The sequence below is a fragment of the Phodopus roborovskii genome, unplaced genomic scaffold (assembly GCF_943737965.1).
Source record: "Phodopus roborovskii unplaced genomic scaffold, PHOROB, whole genome shotgun sequence".
Classification (NCBI taxonomy): Eukaryota; Metazoa; Chordata; class Mammalia; order Rodentia; family Cricetidae; genus Phodopus; species Phodopus roborovskii.
The window spans coordinates 1,662,791-1,678,821 of record NW_026126645.1 but is presented as its reverse complement, the minus strand read 5'-3'; the positions used below and the strand labels follow the sequence as shown (position 1 = coordinate 1,678,821).

Below are 16,031 nucleotides of genomic sequence, written 5' to 3'. Positions count from 1 at the left end.
GGATAGTTATGAAGATCAGGGATATTAGACAAAAGGTCTGTCAGTGAGGCCATCACATTGAATGTAGTTGTATGGTTGCATCCTTCACAGGTATACAGAGCAACACTGAGGGCTGGTGCTAACTTAGCACTGTGGTCCTTGGGGGTGCATCACACTCTTCTGTAGTGAGTGAACCATGAGCAGTCATCATCCTGGAAAGGATGAGGAGGGATGAAGGACCAGGCCACCATCCATGTTACTATGGCTGAAGGAACAAAGCAAGTGTTCTTGGTGATAGTGATAGGTGATCCCGTTCACATAACAATTCCCTCATCTGGTCTCTTGCAGATAGGGACTCTGACTCAGCTGTAAGCCTTAGCAAGTGGCCAGTAGACAGGCAGAACTTGAACCCAGAGCAGTCACTGACTTTATGCAGATCTAAAAGAACAAAATCAGAAAGACCTGGGATCCAATCCCAGCTTTCATTTAGTAGCTTCTGCCTTTCAGCCAATCATTTAGCCTTAGCCTAAATTCTTCACTTATAAAACAGGGCTGCCATTTTCTTCTGTAGATTTAAATGAAGTTTCAGTGGTGAAGCCTGATGAGGAAATGGGCTTCTCTAACCACCAAGTACTAGGTGCTGGGTACTGTGCAAACTGTGCGAAACACTTCATACACACCATTTGATTCAACCCGATTACCTCGTGAGGGGGAAGCATGATTTTGTACTCAAATGTAGGTAAGGAAATTGAGGTTAGATCTTAAGTCACTTGCACAAACTCATGGTGCTGGTAAGTTCCTGGGCTGAGCCTTGAACCCAGTTCTGTGTCTTCTAACAATACTATCCCCTCACAGAGGTAACTCTGTTAGTTAGTTAGTGTTATTTAGTGAATATAATTATTATGTTACATCTGATTGGCTGGTCTCTGCTTGTAATTCCTTAGACAGAGCATCCAAGAACTGAGCTGTCCATGCAAGGGCAGTCATGCCAGCCTTCCCTGGCCCTGGGCTATGCCATATCCCCAGGAGTAGGAAAGGCAGGCAGGGAGGCTTGAGTAGTGCCACTTCAAAATCTTGGCCTCTCTGAGATGTGGCAGTGAAGGTCTGTACCGGCCTTACCACATGGCTGTGAGGACTCTTGTGACCCTACACGCTGTCTCCTGGCATCCTTGGTACCTATTCCAGACTACCAATCTTCCCATCTCATCCAAGGCACCTTCTGGAGGCTTCCTGTGGAAGAAGGCACAGAGACCCTCTGCTGATCTCTGATGGTGCTATAACTACAGAGTCAGGGCCCAAAGAGAAAGAGGACCCGTTTATAAAGGCCAGCGAGCACAGACATGCCAACTGAAATCCCAGCACACCCCCCTCCCAAGCTCAGCCAGTATGAGTCACACCACAACCATTGCAACACAGCTGACAGAAACTCTCCAGCCATCCAGGAGGTGAATTACACAGCTTCAAAGAGAAGTGTGCCATCCTTTGGACTGCAGTGGGCCTGCAACTCCTGTGATGATGAAGTGCCTGACTCTTTTGGTAATGACATGATGCATGTGAAGGTTTGGCATGATACCTGGTCTGTGTAACATGCAGAGCACCTACTGGGAGCCAGACACTGAAGACAACTCTGGAATTGGTCAAGACACTGCCCCTGTGGATAGAAAGATGGACAACTTGGTGAGAAGACCATGAGAAAGTCCAAAGGGCTTTGCAGAGAACAGAATAAAGCAGTGTGAAATCCAGGGACCAGATGTCGGCTTTCACAAGCATGACTGGGGAGGGGCTACTCCACAGAGCTGGCTGTATTAGCAGTCATATATTTTTGCTATTACCAGGGCTCTCTGTGGTAGCCTCTAAACAGACTCCAGTGAGAAAGCTCTCTGATCATTCTTCAAACCTAGTACCCCATCCTAAGATCTCCCTTGGATTCCAACTTCACCCTGAAAAGCTCCATCCAATTGTCAGAGACCTTGCTTGACTTTCCTCAATAGAGAAGGAGAATATCCAAGGCGGGGGGGGGGGGGGGGAGGAACTCAGAGCAAAGAATGGATTTGCCAAGCAGGGGTGAGGGTAGCGGTGAGAAAGGGTGAAAGTACGATTCCAAGCTGTGTGCCTTAGACTTCTTTTCCCACTAAACCTGATGGAAGTTCTTTGTTTCTACCGGTACTTGTGGCTAATCTGGGTTTACCACCCCAGATTGCTCACACAGTTCCTTCATCATCACTTAAAAGGTCTGATTTCTCCTGAGTGCCCAGCCCGGAGCCAAGAACTTACAACAACCAGTCAGCTAAGACTTCTGAGGCAGCCACCTTCAACTTTTCCATCCTTTCTGGGCTGGCCAGAGGCATGTGGTCTGCCCACATCCCATTGAGATTGGCATCACACAAGATGAAAGGCTGCCCTGCCCTACATCTCCACCCCAACACACACACACACACACACACACACACACACACACACACACACACACACACACAGAGGCTCATGCATGTGAAGGCAGTGGGGGTAGCAAACTCCTCCCAAGCAGAAACCAGGATTTGTTTTTCCTCTGTTGCCCCAGAATCCAGAGTGAGAAGACCTTGCACACATGGGTGCTCATGAAATGTCCCCTGTGGACTGAGGCCACTCAAGGAGCAGCTAGTCTCATAGGCGACTGAACACTGCCACTAGCTCTCACCCTTAGGCAAGCACCTTTTCCTCCCTCTCGTGTACAAGGTACGACTGGGAGCGGGGGTGGGGGGAAGGGTTGACAGTAATACCACCCTAGCTGATTACTGTGAGAATCAGAAGAAATCACTTGGATAACAAAACTAGAACCCATAATGTTACCTGAAGGGGAAAGTTCTGGAGAAAAGAGAGGGGTACAGAGAGCCACCTGCTCTCTTCTGTGAGATTTTGCTGGCAAAGAAGGTGAATATAAAGAGATGTGATGTCTGTGGGGAGCTGTTCCAGAATACGAACTGGAGATGGCCCGAGATTTTCTTTGAACCAAGTACTTGTCTGTCTCTGTATTTTTCCTCTAGTTCCGATGTTCTGTCCCGACATTTGTCTCCTCCCTCCTCCCTCGTCTCCACCCCTTCACCCCCTCAGCAAGGAAAGAATTGGCCAACTCCACCCGGTCAGTCCCCCAGAGCTCCGCCCCGGCTGGTGGGCCAAGCGTTAACAGCTGCACCTGCTGCGATGTACCTGCAGTCGGCACCTGTGCTTACAGCCAATCAGCGCCAACGCCGCAGGGAGCCGCTGTCAGCAAAATCTCAACATCCAAAGCTCAACATAAATCAAACACTTCCCTGAGTAGGGAGGGAATGTCCGTGTCATACGAGAGTTAGAGACAAGCGGGCAGCAGCGCCTGGGTGCAGAGAGAAAGATCGCTGGAACCCGACCTCGGAGAAGGAAGATGTCGAATGAACTTGAGTGAGTACAGTGGAGGATGCCTAGCCTCCCGACCTTGCCAGCGCTCTCAGGCTGGCTGGAGTTTCCTGCAGCGGGAAGAGCCGGGAGGCCGGCGCCAGGATTCACATGGCAATTTGTAAGGGTGAATGAATGGGCTGACGTTCCTGCCCTAGCGTGTTGAGGCACGTTCAGCTCTCTATCTAGGGCTGACTGTTTCCCTGGGAAAAGTTTTTCTTTCTCTCTGTGCTGAGCAGTTTCGAGGAAGGGAAACACAGTGCTGGCTGAAACTCTGAATCTTGGCATCGAGTTTTGATACTCTGAAGGGCCATGGAAATCAGAGACCCTTCTGCCGGGTGGATTCTTTCTCTCCTCTTGTCAAAGGGAACTTCTTCGAGGTGGTTCCTGGAGCTGTCTTAAGCCAAGAATTGGGTTTCTCTAAAGATACTTGTTTGTCGAGTTGGAACAATTCCAAGAGAGGCTACCACAGTGTAGTGGCTGAATACATGCTCTCTGTAGTGGCTTTCCTTATGTTCAAATCCAGGGTCTATTCCTCCCAAGCTGTTTGTTCTTGAACAAGTTGTTTGACTTACCTGAGCTTTGTTTTCTTCATCTGAAAAATGGGAACAGGGATGATGTTGTAGGATTCTTAAGTGTGCTGAAAGCCGTAAAATGCTTACCAAAGAGCCAGGTCTGAAGCTGAGTTCAATAAAATGTGGTCAGTTTTACCCAGGGGCAGAGGTAGTTCTAAAGCTGGGGAAGCTGAGGAGTGATTTTTCGGTGAGGTCATCTGTGTTGCCTGGCAGGTGCATTCCTGCCCACATCTGGGATTCAGAATCCCCATCTGGCTGATGCTGACCTCACTCTGGGCCTCTGTTTCAGGTCCAGACTTAGAGAGGATGGGATAAGGTTAGGGTGTGGACAAGGAGCTAGCAGGAAAGGTCAGCTTCTTAAACACCATGTTTCCTTTCCTCCTATCTTTGTAGGTGGGTGAACTGATGCGAGGGTTGAATGATTTTGTTTCCTTCCCTTCTATAGCTCTCTCTTTGGAGCTTTTCCTCAGCAGGTTAAAAACTAAACAGGGGCAGAAGAGTTGGTGGATCCTAACTGCAAACAGAATTCTATCACACTGGCTGGTCTTAGGTGTGCCTGACTACTCTGCCAGCTACATTCAATCACTATGTTTCTTTCTGAATGGATTCCTGGTACAATGTGTTGCCAATCTGACCCCAACTAAAGTAAAAGTAGAAGCCCTATGCTGACACCTGGGTTCCTCTTATTGAGTGACTTTGGGCAAGTCACTTTACCCAAGCCCTAGTCTCCTTACCCATAGACTGTGACCAGTAGCAGTACTGGGATTTAATTTTAGAACAATGGTTGCTTGAAAGCCTTGTAGGGAGCGTGCCAATAATGCCTTTCTCACTTTATAGAAAAATAATCAATTGGGCATTTCTGAACCCTCTTGCTTTTTATCATCCCATACTTTGAACACGAACACACACACACACCTGAGATACATCTCCAGCACAATTTAGACATGCTAATTAAAGCTGCCAAGGCTGTGGACAGTCTATTCAGGTTGCTCCTTAGGGGTATGTGTTCTGAAGCTGTCTTATTTGAACAGAAGGTTTTCTACTTGTCCTTAATGGTTTGGGTTTGAAGTCAGATCCATTGACAGTAGAGGCTTCTTTATTCCTGGAAGCCTGTACCTGTGCATAATTGCAGGCCAACTTTGAAGCTACTGTTTGTGATTATAATGGCTAACCCTGGGGGTTTGGCTGTTCCTATAGGTGGGGTGTGTGTGTGTGTGTGTGTGTGTGTGTGTGATGCTTGGCTTGCAAATTCTGAACTGCTGCTACTGCTATTGTGGCCTTGGTCTTGATGTGGCCTTGCCTGGAAAATCATGCTAGGCCAACAAGTCATCTCCAGCCCTTAGAGAATGACAACTTGTTGGGCCTGGGGTGATGGTGAAAAGTCAGGTTTGAATTTGCTTCAAGTCAAATTGAATGGGTTTACCCTCCGTGACTCTAGCTTCCTCGCTAATAAAATGTGGACTATGAACACACCTACCTGGCAGGGAAACACTGAGCTGTGGCAGTGGACCACCTGGCCCACTAGCCCCATTCCTAGGCCTCCAGTGGGAGGTGGCCCTGGAAAGGCCAGGCAGAGACCAGCTCCAGGCTGCTGGTGGGTGGTGAGCACCCAGCCTTTCATGTGGTCAGCCCCAGCGCCTGGCGTCTCTGCCAGCCACCCTGGTGCTTCCAGCCCGAAGCCTAGCAATACCCTGCGGCATGAGCAGAAGGCAAGGGTTCTTGGGGCTGTGGCTTTCTAGCTTGGCAGGGAAAACAGCCTGGACTTGCACACTGCCCATCATGGGCCTGGCTAAGTGGGCTGCCACTCTTGAGAGTCAGGTGACTATTGGCCCCTTTGGACTCTCCTGAGTGCCCTACTGTGTGCAAAGCTGTCCAAGACACCAGCTAAGGAATGGTGGGCTTCACCACCATGCCTCAGCACCCTGACCTCTGCATCCAGATGCCCGGGGCCTCTGCTACTGGGAACACAGACTGGAGAATGACCACAGAGGTAGGCCCAAGACTAGAGGGCTCACAACACGCCCTCCACCTCCAGCCTCCCCTGCCACCCCGGCCCTCAGTGCTGAAAGAGTTAACCCTGAGCGCCGCCCCGCTGCGGTTTTGTGGTCGAAACCATGATTGCCAGAAGCAAATTTTTGTCGTGCACGAGGTGTGTTATTAAAAGTCGGAGTTACGGGGCTGGTGAATGAAAAGTTAAAAGCCCTCATTAAGCTCTGGCTGTAAAACGGGGCGGAGAGAGGCGGGGGCAAGGGGTGCTGGTAGTGGTAACGGCAGCGGCTGAGCATGCGTGGTCTGCAAAGCGCACTGACTAGCTGCTGTCCTGGCCAGCTTCCCAAGCCCTGAACTAGGTTCAGAAAAAAGACGGACAGTGGCTGAGGCCCGAGACCCCCAACTGCACATTAGATGCTCTAACAAGTGCTTGCTCAGCACATCTCTTTGGTCTTTCTATATAACTTCAAGAGGGATGGGCGTGATTAGCCAAGATCTCCTGAAAGAGCAGGGGTCTCACCTAGATCCCAACCAGAGACTAAAGCTTCTGTACCTAGACATTAGGTATAATGATGTACATCTATTCCCTGCTTTATGCTTTTCTGTAGATTCCTTGGTGTGTGTGTGTGTGTGTGTGTGTGTGTGTGTGTGTGTGTGTGTGTATGAATGTATAAGAGACAGTGCTCCGGTGTACCCTGTCTGGAAGTAAGTAGCTTAGGTTGGCTTTCAACTCATGATCCTCCTGCCTCAGCTTCACCAGGGTTGGGATTACAGGTGTGCACCACCACACCCGATTCACATTTTATATAGTTGTGTTTTACAAGCCTTCGTAACTTTTGAAATGAGGCAAGGGAAGAGAGAGTTATTATCTGTAAGAAATAATTATTGGCTCATCCAGAACCCCATTCTCAGAATGGAGATGCTGTGACTCGGGGTGTAGCTCAGTTACAGCATTTGCCTGGCACGTACAAGGCACTGGGCTCAAACTCCAGCCCCACCACTAAAAGTAAGCAAATAAATAAAAGAGGTCCCTGGCTGTCTTCACATGGGAACTTGGATATGCAAATTCTTAGCCCTGCCCTAGATGTACTGAATCAGAAACTCTGGAGGTGGGGCTGGCCATTATTTGTTTTAACAGGCCTTCCAGGTAATTCTGATGTGTGTTCAAGTTTTAAAACCACTGGCCTAGAAGACCAGGTAGAGGACTTTTTGGGAAGGAGGCTCCCAGGTTGGCCACCATCCTGCTGTGTCACTGCTGAATCAGCAAACCCAGAGCCACCCCACCCCCAACCCCAAACCCCCAACCCCATCCCCCTCCCTGCTGGGTCACACCTGTGTTTAAAGCCCTGCTCTGCTGCTTGTGGATTGGTGACAAGCTCTTCATATCAGTTTCTGCATGTATTAAACAGTGACTAGGAAAAAAAGATCAAAAAACAAACAAACAAACAAAAACACCCACCTCTCAGGATGTGGGCAAGAAGGTCAGGGGCTGGTTGGTTATGTCAATCATTCAGCTCCTTTCCCTTTACCTGACTTCTCTCCCTCTCTCTAGTCCATCTGCCTCCTACAAAGGCTTGGTGTGTTAAGACACTGGTCACCAAGCCTGATGCCTGAGTTCAATGCCTGGGCTCAGATGGTGGAAGGAGAAAACAGCCTCCTACACGTTGTTCTCTGACCACACATGATATTGCACAGCAGGCATGTGCATGCATGCATGTGCACATATACCTATGCACAGGCGTGCATATACATATGCATGCATGTAAAGAGCATCCTTGTATCTTCTCAAGGAGCCATTGAGAACTGGGGACACATGGAGGGTAGAGTCGGCACATGTCATCCATCACAGAATAACCCTCAGCGAACGTTTGTTGAATGAATCAGTGATAAATGGAAGAAAGAGGTGCAGCTTTCTGATTGAGAAGAACATTTCAATCTTTTTTCCACACCTCAATTGAACAGTAGAGAAAGAAATAAAAAATTCAGACAAGAAGCCAAGGGAGTGAAGCATAAAAGAAAATTGCCCATACAGGAGAGAGTTTTTCAAAGGGCAGAAAGTGAGTTTCTGGCATAATTAGGAAATGACATTGAATTAGTTCGAATGCAGCCAGCCATGTTATCTGGGGCCTGGCCTCTGTCAGCTTGCCCACCTGGATCCAGATGAGGAAGTGGCCTGTGCTCTTGCCACTTAACTTGGAATCTCCTAGAAGCCAGCCAGCAGCCAGGAAGAGATGGCCCGTGGGACAGAGAAAGGAGAAAGTGGGACTGGGATGGCCGGGCAACGTGAGCATTTGGGATGGTGATGGTAATGGAATAATAGCTTGCATCACGGCACTTGACCCACGCTGCCTCACCGCATCTTTCACTAGTGATACTTCATGGGCTCTCTGTAAAAACAAAAGACCATGAGTAGAAGTTGGTACTCAGTGGTTCCTGTGTGAACGATCCATATCATCACACTTCATCTTCCCACAAAGGTACAAAAATGCCAGGTCATTTGCTGAAAGTCACACAGCAAAAGTAAGGCTGGGCACCTTACTTGAATAGCATTGGGGTACACCAGACTGGCATGCTGCCTCATTCAAACTGGGGCCATGTACTCCACCGTGTCCCCCAGTGAGAGCACCCAGAGAGCCCCCTGTTTCACGTGGGCAAGGCACATTTCACAACACGTGCAGCCAGAAAACCAGATGGGCCATTGGCCAGCACAAGAAGCCTGGGGCACCCCTGTCATGCTCAGAACACTTTGCGTGGGGCTGGCTGAAAAATGATTCCTCTGTGAACCGTCGTGGCAGGGCGTCCCTGTGGGTGACTGGTGAGTGTGATTGATTACTGCTGATGCAGCTGGGTGGCTCACAGCTGGGTTTGGCAAGTCACTAACTGGGTGTATCTGGGTGTCAACACTCAGTTCAGGTGGCCCCTGGAACTCTTCCTCCTTTGGCTTAGAGAACTGGAACCCAGCTCCAACCTCTCCTGGACTAGGTACTTTCATAGATGGGGCAGTGGTCTTCCTCCTGGATTACTGAGATGCCTGTAACACGTACGGTAATTGACCTCAGTGCTGGGCCGGGGGTGGGGGGATGAAGGGAATGAAGGGTTGGGGGTGGTTCTTCAAGATTCCTGTTCTGTGTTATGTGTTTTTAGATCTCACCACTTCTTTGGGACTTCATGTCTAAGGTCTGCCAATGCCTGGAATGACTCAAGAAGGTCTTAACTAGCAGCTGGGGCCCAACATGCTTAGTTTCCCTGGGGATCTGAAGTGGTTCAGCCCCAATACAGCAGCCACTGTGATGCTTCTCCACTCTCTGCTTCCTTTGTGTTGGAACATGCTAGAGTCAACGCATGAGGCTAACTGGATATGAGGCAGTTGATACTGTACCCATCTCGTGTCAGAGCTGCTGGCCACTAACAGAGGCCCCTTAGAAGCCAGGCCGGAAAACCTCCTTCCTGTTGATCATCTTTCCAGCTCTCTCTCCAGTGGAGAAGATGGAATAGCAGCTTTGTGAAGGCTGTTGATGTGCAGCTGGTGACCCCAGTTTCAGGCCTGATGTGTCAGAACCACCTGGTGGCCTTACGCAGATCAGTAGCCCTGACCATGGGTGTTTTCCGTGTTATCAAATTGGGACAGTCATATCTCCCCTCCCTACCTTACAGGCACATTGCAGGACCTCAGATATGACAGATGGATGACGGGTACGTGCCGAAAAAACAACACACTATGCAAATGAGAGGGATTATCAAATCCTGGACTTGAGTTTCCTCCCTAGTCGGCTAGCCTTCCTTGAATCAAGACCATACATGCAAAGCACCTGCCTCACGCCCAGCACACAGTAGGGCCTGGCCCAGGCTGAGACTTTTGACCTTGGTTCTCAGTTGGAAGGTCTTAAGTCCTCCCCACCCAACATCTCCCTCTACCCTCTACCTCTTTCTCAATAAACACCCACCATTAACTCTCCAGGGTTCAGGCAGCTCGTAAGGACTCTAGCTTCAGCTTCTTCATGACTTTCTTCATCCATCTGGTATTAGCTGTCTGCTTGTCTTCATCCTCCATGATGACAAGGAGAACCCTGTCTTGCTGTCCCTAGGACAGGGGCTAGACCATGACAGTCACATGATAAATATTTGCTAAAATGACATGGGATACCACGCAAGTTTCCCGGGTTCTGCTTTTCTCTTCCATCCCTTGCTATAAAAGAGACTTATTGTGGAGTTCCCAGGCCAGATTCCCAGGTCACCTCCTCCTGTCTCCATTGTCTATTCTAGGTTCCCAGGTCACCTGTCTCCATTGTCTATTTCAGGGTCTTTAAAGTAGGAATAATAACCACCATGTGTGTTGGGAGACTCCGCCAGATAAGGACTTGGAGAGGCAAGGCAAGCGGTTATTACACAGTCTCCCTTGTCTTGAGTAGAGCTGGTTCACAGCCCAGGGCTTGGAGGGGTGTGGTCATCCAGGGCCTCAGGCAGTCTCCCCTTTACTCTCATTCTGGAGTGCTGGGGTGATGATGATGAGGGCCTATTTACAGTGCCATTATTGTTGGCAGGCTCATAAGCATATTTCTTATGTTGATGCATGTAATTCTCCTAACAGCCTAGGAGAGATTAACTCTGCTCAAAAGTAGCCACCCTGGGTGACTCTCTACGATAGTGCTATGTTCTCATTAATATTCTTCCCAGCACTTATCTCGAAGTAAAATTAACTCACCTGCCTGTTGATGGTCTGTCTGCTCCAATTAGACAAAAAGTTCCATGGGAGCCGAGCCTTATCTGCCTTGGACTTGGCCAATTTCCCAGGGCCTAGAAGAGCCCTTGACTGGCACATGGGAAACATTCAATAGACCCATTTAACAGATGGGGGAATCAGCTAGGTGCCTTCTTTCTTCAAGAACCCATAACTCCCCAACTCATGAGCTTATATTTCTTCTTCCATGGTATACTGGGCTCTCTGGGCTGTGCCCTGATAAGATCTGAGGTCATCACAAATGTGGCCCAAGGACAAGTCCTTTCCTGACTAGCTCTCCCGCTCTCTGTCTTGGACAGGGACATCAACTGAGAATCTAGGCAGAACCTAGGGAAGGTGACCTCATAGGCTAGGTATCGCCTGGCTTCCCCTTTGTTCCGCGCTCTCACTGGTGAAAAGAGCTACTTCCTTCTTGGAAGCCCTTTCCCACTGAGCCTGTAGCAGCTCCTTCTGCCTCTCCCACTGGGCCCTCCAGCCTTGTAGACCTTCAGAGAGCAAAAAGCCCAGGTACTGATTTCAGGATTTGGTACAGAACTCTGCTGACCTTATGCACAGCCAAGACTTCCAGGAAGCTAAATGCTTACTTAGCCTTAAAGTGTGAGGCCAACTGGTAGCAAAAGTGGGCATGGACACCAGGAGTCCAGGGCTCTTAGCTCCTGCCCAGAAACTCTTCCTACCGCTGCTCACCTGCTCATGCCTCCTGCCTGTGTGGGTAGGAAATTCCTCTGGGCCTTGAGGAGAACTGGTTCAGTGTATTCCAGAGGAGGGAAATTTCCAGAGTAGGAAAGGCATCTTAGAGAGGAGATGAGCGGGGACTAAGAGCTGATACCTGGAGTCCAAGAGATCAGAGTTCAAGTTGAGCCACCAGCACTTCCTGGCTGAGTGGCTCTTAGCGAGTCTCAGTTTCTCCTTCTGTCAGAGGGGCTAGTGGTGCCTGTGTCTCAAGGCAGATGAGGTGCCACCCAGAAACAGTTGGCATGGTGTCTGCCTATGGTAAATGCTTAAGGTACCTCGAGGCTTGTTATCAAGGAATCGGAACTTGGGGGATCCAGATGCAAACATTGGAAACCCTTGTAGCCCAGGAAGACCCCATAGGAAAGCTCTGTTCTTTTGTTTTGGGTTATGACTCGATTACTTTTTAAAATGTATTTACCTTACAGAAAGGGTCAGAAAATGAATAGTCCTACAAAACTGAGACTGGCCATTTCCTAGTCAGTAGACCAGGAGCGGAAGGCCAGACCTGTATGTGGCCAGGCCGGTAACACAGCAGCCTCTCAGCATCTAGCTTCAGGCCAACCTTGGGCACTGGTGCAGATTGCATACATTAGGCGCTTCTTATGTGCAGCTAGGGTGTGTGTGTGCGTGTGTGTGTGTGTGTGTGTGTGTGTGTGTGTGTGTGTGTGTGTAGCATTTATGTACTAGGCAGGGTTCTAAGCATCTTCTCAAGTGTGAATCAATGTACTCAGTCTGCATACATTTATGATCCTTATTCATAAATGAGAAACACTGTGAGCCGGGTCCCCCTCGCTGACCATGGGGGATCAGGGAAGGTAGGGTCCCTCAGACATCCCCTGCTTGTCCTGTGCCGCTTCAGTTAGGGAGTTCCCTGTAGCCTGAGGCATGGAGGGGCGGGGGCTTGTTCAGTAAGTTCCTCTAACCCCAGTTTTGGGGGCAGTGAGGAGGGGCCACTTCGCACCACTCTGTCTCAAAGCCTCTTGATTTATAGCAACAGAAACTCGGGTGTGCCTTGCTCTTCGTGCTCCTACAGCGGGAAGGTTTCTGTCATTTCTCTTTCCTATGTGACAGCTCCTTTGGCCTCCCTCTCATAGTCCCACACTCCTATACTTTGGGGCCCAGTGGGGTGGCAGACTCTATCCTGGGAACCACAGAAAAACTGCCACTGCAGTCCCCACTACCTGGGCCCAGCTTGACTGACAATCCCTCTCTTGAGTGGAAGCCTGTACCTGAGGTTTGCCTCCGGCAGCAAGGTGTGCACTTCCTGCAAGTGGCTTCCAGAGGCCCCTACCCACCCACTTGTCTGGCATAGCACCTGTAACTCCGGCTCCAGGGCAGCCTCCTGCTCTGATGAAGACTTGGGTAGGGACAGAGCAGCGTGACTAGTGGAAGGCACCTGTCTTGGGAGCTAGAGAGGCCTGAGTTGAGATCCTGGGCATGGGCTGGGGATGTAGCTCATTTAGGAGGGTGCTTGCCTACCATGCATGAAACACCATACTCAGTCTCCAGCAACAGGTGTGGTGGTGCATGCCGATAATCCCAGCACTTAGGAGGTGAACAAAGGAGGATTAGAAATTGAAGGCTATCCCCAGCTGAACCCCTAGTGGGTTCAAGGCCAACCTGGGCTACATGAAACCCTCTCTAAATAAAAATAATAGCTTGGTTGGGTGGTTGACTGGCTGGCTGACAATAGGCGTTTTCTTGTTGTCCCCAAGTCCACAGCTCCTACATCTGTTAGGTGAAGCGAGGCCATCTTCATGTAGTATCTTGTAACAGGCAGAGCTGCTGAGTAGGGGCAATCCAGATGCTGTGTTTCATGGCATCTGGTGCTGTTCCTGTGACCCTAGCAGGGTGAGTCAGTTGGGCCCACGTGACCCTTACAGAAGGGAAGCTCTGGGGCACCAGCAGACCTGAATCACTTTGTCTTTGAGCTGGACACTATTCTCTTTTGCCACTTCTTCCGTATGCCCTGTGTCCTAAAACAATCACGAGAGCTTCACAGGTGACTGCACATGCATGCTCCCAGCTACTCTGCAAGTGTGGTCCCTGGGCTACCCGCAGCAGCAGCAGCAGCAACAGCAAGGATGTTGTTAGATGTTCACATTCTCAGCTATGCCAGAAGGAGGGAATCAGAACCCCTTGGGCTGGGTGTGTATGTCAGTTAAGAGAGTGCTTGCTCAGTGTGGTGAAGCCCTAGGTTCTAGCTTCAACAACACATGAACTGGGCATGGTGGCACACAGCTGTAATCCCAGCGTTTGGGAGGTGGAGGCAGGAAGATCAGACGTTGAAGGTCATCCTTGGCTGTGCAAGTTTGAGGTCAGATTGGGCTATGTGAGACTCTTCCTCAAATCAAAAGACTCTTGGGGAGGGCCCAGGAGTTGCATTTTAACCAACTGGCCACATTCTCCCTGGTTCAGTGTGAGACTATGTTACCAACTCCAATACTGGAACCCTGGGAAGCTCCACCACTCTCTAAGTTGTTTCATCCACCAATGGAAACAGCAACTTGTCTTAACTGAGGGGACACTGCAGGCTGGCCTGGAATTGCAATCCTCCTGCCTCAGCCTCCTGAGTACTAAGATTGTAGGTTTGCACCTCCCCTTTCCATGTCCTAAAGGTTAATTTTGTAATCATCATTGTTTTCTGTATTCTTCCATCCCTTTCTCTGAGCCCATGCATACAACTTGGCCCTGGGATACAGTGCCATTGTATTTATCTGGGTGTGTTGACAGAATGCCAGGTTGCCCCTAGCTCTGCGACCTACAATACATGTCAGTCCAAAATGCCACCCCCCAGGACCAGGCTCTACCCACCGGCTCTCTTGCTCTGATGTCCTATCCTTCACTGTTTTCTCTAGATTTGATAATCTGCAGGCCTTTTGTGGTCTCAGGACAACCTCAGGGGTCTGGAAGTTTCATTTTCTGGAAGAGTGTTGCCATGACTTCCTGTGAACAGTATTTGCCATGGCAGCACTCTGTGGAACTTCTCAGAAGCCTGCTAAGGTTGGCCAACACTGTGGTCCTTGTGTCAGACAGGAGGGCATCAGACCCCAGGCTGCATCTTCTGCGTAGCAGATCAACTTGGCATTCCTCTATATCTGGGGCTCACCACCCCAGATCTATAGCTGAGGCTCATTGCCTAAAGGGGCAGAAGAAGTCTCCAGTTCCTAGGGTCGGCACCTCCTGGCAGTGACAGGAGCGGTGTCCTGGGGATCATAAGAGCTAATTCTTATTTGTGCATTTGTGTTTGCACATACATGCATGTGCATGTATGTACACATGCTTGTACCTATGCTGGCATACACGTATATGTGCAAGTGTATGTGTATGCATGTGGAGGCCAGATGGCAGGCAGCCTTGTCTGTCACTCCTCACACACTGCCCATCTTGCACATTTTTGAGGCTGGTACTTACCTGGAACTTACCATCTAGGCTAGACTACCTGGCTAGTGAGTCCCAGGGACCTTCCCGTCCCTGCTCCCCCAGTGCTGGGATTGTGAGAGCACACACCACTGCATCTGGCTTTGTGCTCTTCATGCTTGTGTGGCAAGCACTTTACCAACTCTCCATCCTCAAGTGACCCTCCTTATCTGCCTGCAGTTTCAGATCTGTGCGACTGCTAAAGAATGACCCTGTGAGTTTCCAGAAGTTTCCCTACACTAACGAGGACGAGGCCTGGAAGACGTATCTGGAGAACCCTTTGACGGCTGCCACCAAAGCCATGATGAGAGTTAATGGGGACGATGACAGTGTAGCAGCCTTGAGCTTTCTCTATGACTACTATATGGTATGCTTGCCACCTCGAGCCATGTCCCCATCTGCGAAGTGTGTCTCTGCTGCCAGGCATCAGCGCTCAGCAGCCTCTCCGCCCTGGGCTTTTCAAATGCCATTTCCCTTTTCCTGATTAAATGCTACTGTCCATCTGGGCCTCAGCCCCAATGTGGGAAGTGGGGAGATGCTCTGGGTCTCCATTCTATATCACAGCTTCTTCTGTCCTTCAAAACACTGTGTGCCCACACATTTCCATGGCCCTACTGGACAGCTCCTGAAGAGCAGCACATACCATGACTATTGCTGAAGCCCTAGCAGCCACCTGGTGTATAGCATAATGCTGTTGAACCCAATCACACATCATCACAACCATCCCCACTGGCCATCCTTTCTACCCGGTCTCTTGGGTCATCCTAGCCTCCCACCATCCCTACCCACTATTCTAACCCCACCACCTGCAGCAGGGCTTTCCTTTCCCAAGTGTCTTCCTGTCCTTTCTGCCTCCACCACCATGCTGTCTCTTCTTGTCCCTTGGGCCTTGGCTTTGACTCTGGAGAGACTGTTGGTTGTCACGCATCAGCTCTTTCACCTCTGAACCAGTCATCAGTCACAGATATGAACTCACAACATCCCACCACCACCTCCAATGCCTGTGCCTGACATTGCTAATAGAGTGCAGCCTGCATCCTCCCAGAGCATCCATGAGGCCTCAGGGTCTTTGCTAACCAAGAGCTCTGTGCAGCCCTGCCTGTCTGAGTATCTTAACTGACACAGACAGCAATGCTGTCTTGCACTGGAGGATTATTGCAATAAATCTGCCTGGATTTGTTGAGACA

At 49.9% G+C, this 16,031-nt stretch overlaps 1 protein-coding gene across 2 annotated transcripts in view; it reads left to right on the top strand.

The window, feature by feature from the left end:
• The first annotated feature begins 3,098 nt into the window (after window positions 1-3,098).
• Grhl3 (grainyhead like transcription factor 3) overlaps window positions 3,099-16,031 on the top strand; it is a 30,602-nt gene continuing 17,669 nt past the window's right edge. The window contains exons 1-2 of one of the 2 annotated variants that reach the window (XM_051173629.1): window positions 3,099-3,393; window positions 15,025-15,211. In XM_051173629.1, coding sequence (XP_051029586.1) covers window positions 3,377-3,393; window positions 15,025-15,211 — 204 coding nt within the window. In that variant the 5' untranslated portion in view covers window positions 3,099-3,376. The remainder of the gene's footprint in view (window positions 3,394-15,024; window positions 15,212-16,031) is intronic. The other variant, XM_051173630.1, reaches the window with a different exon arrangement.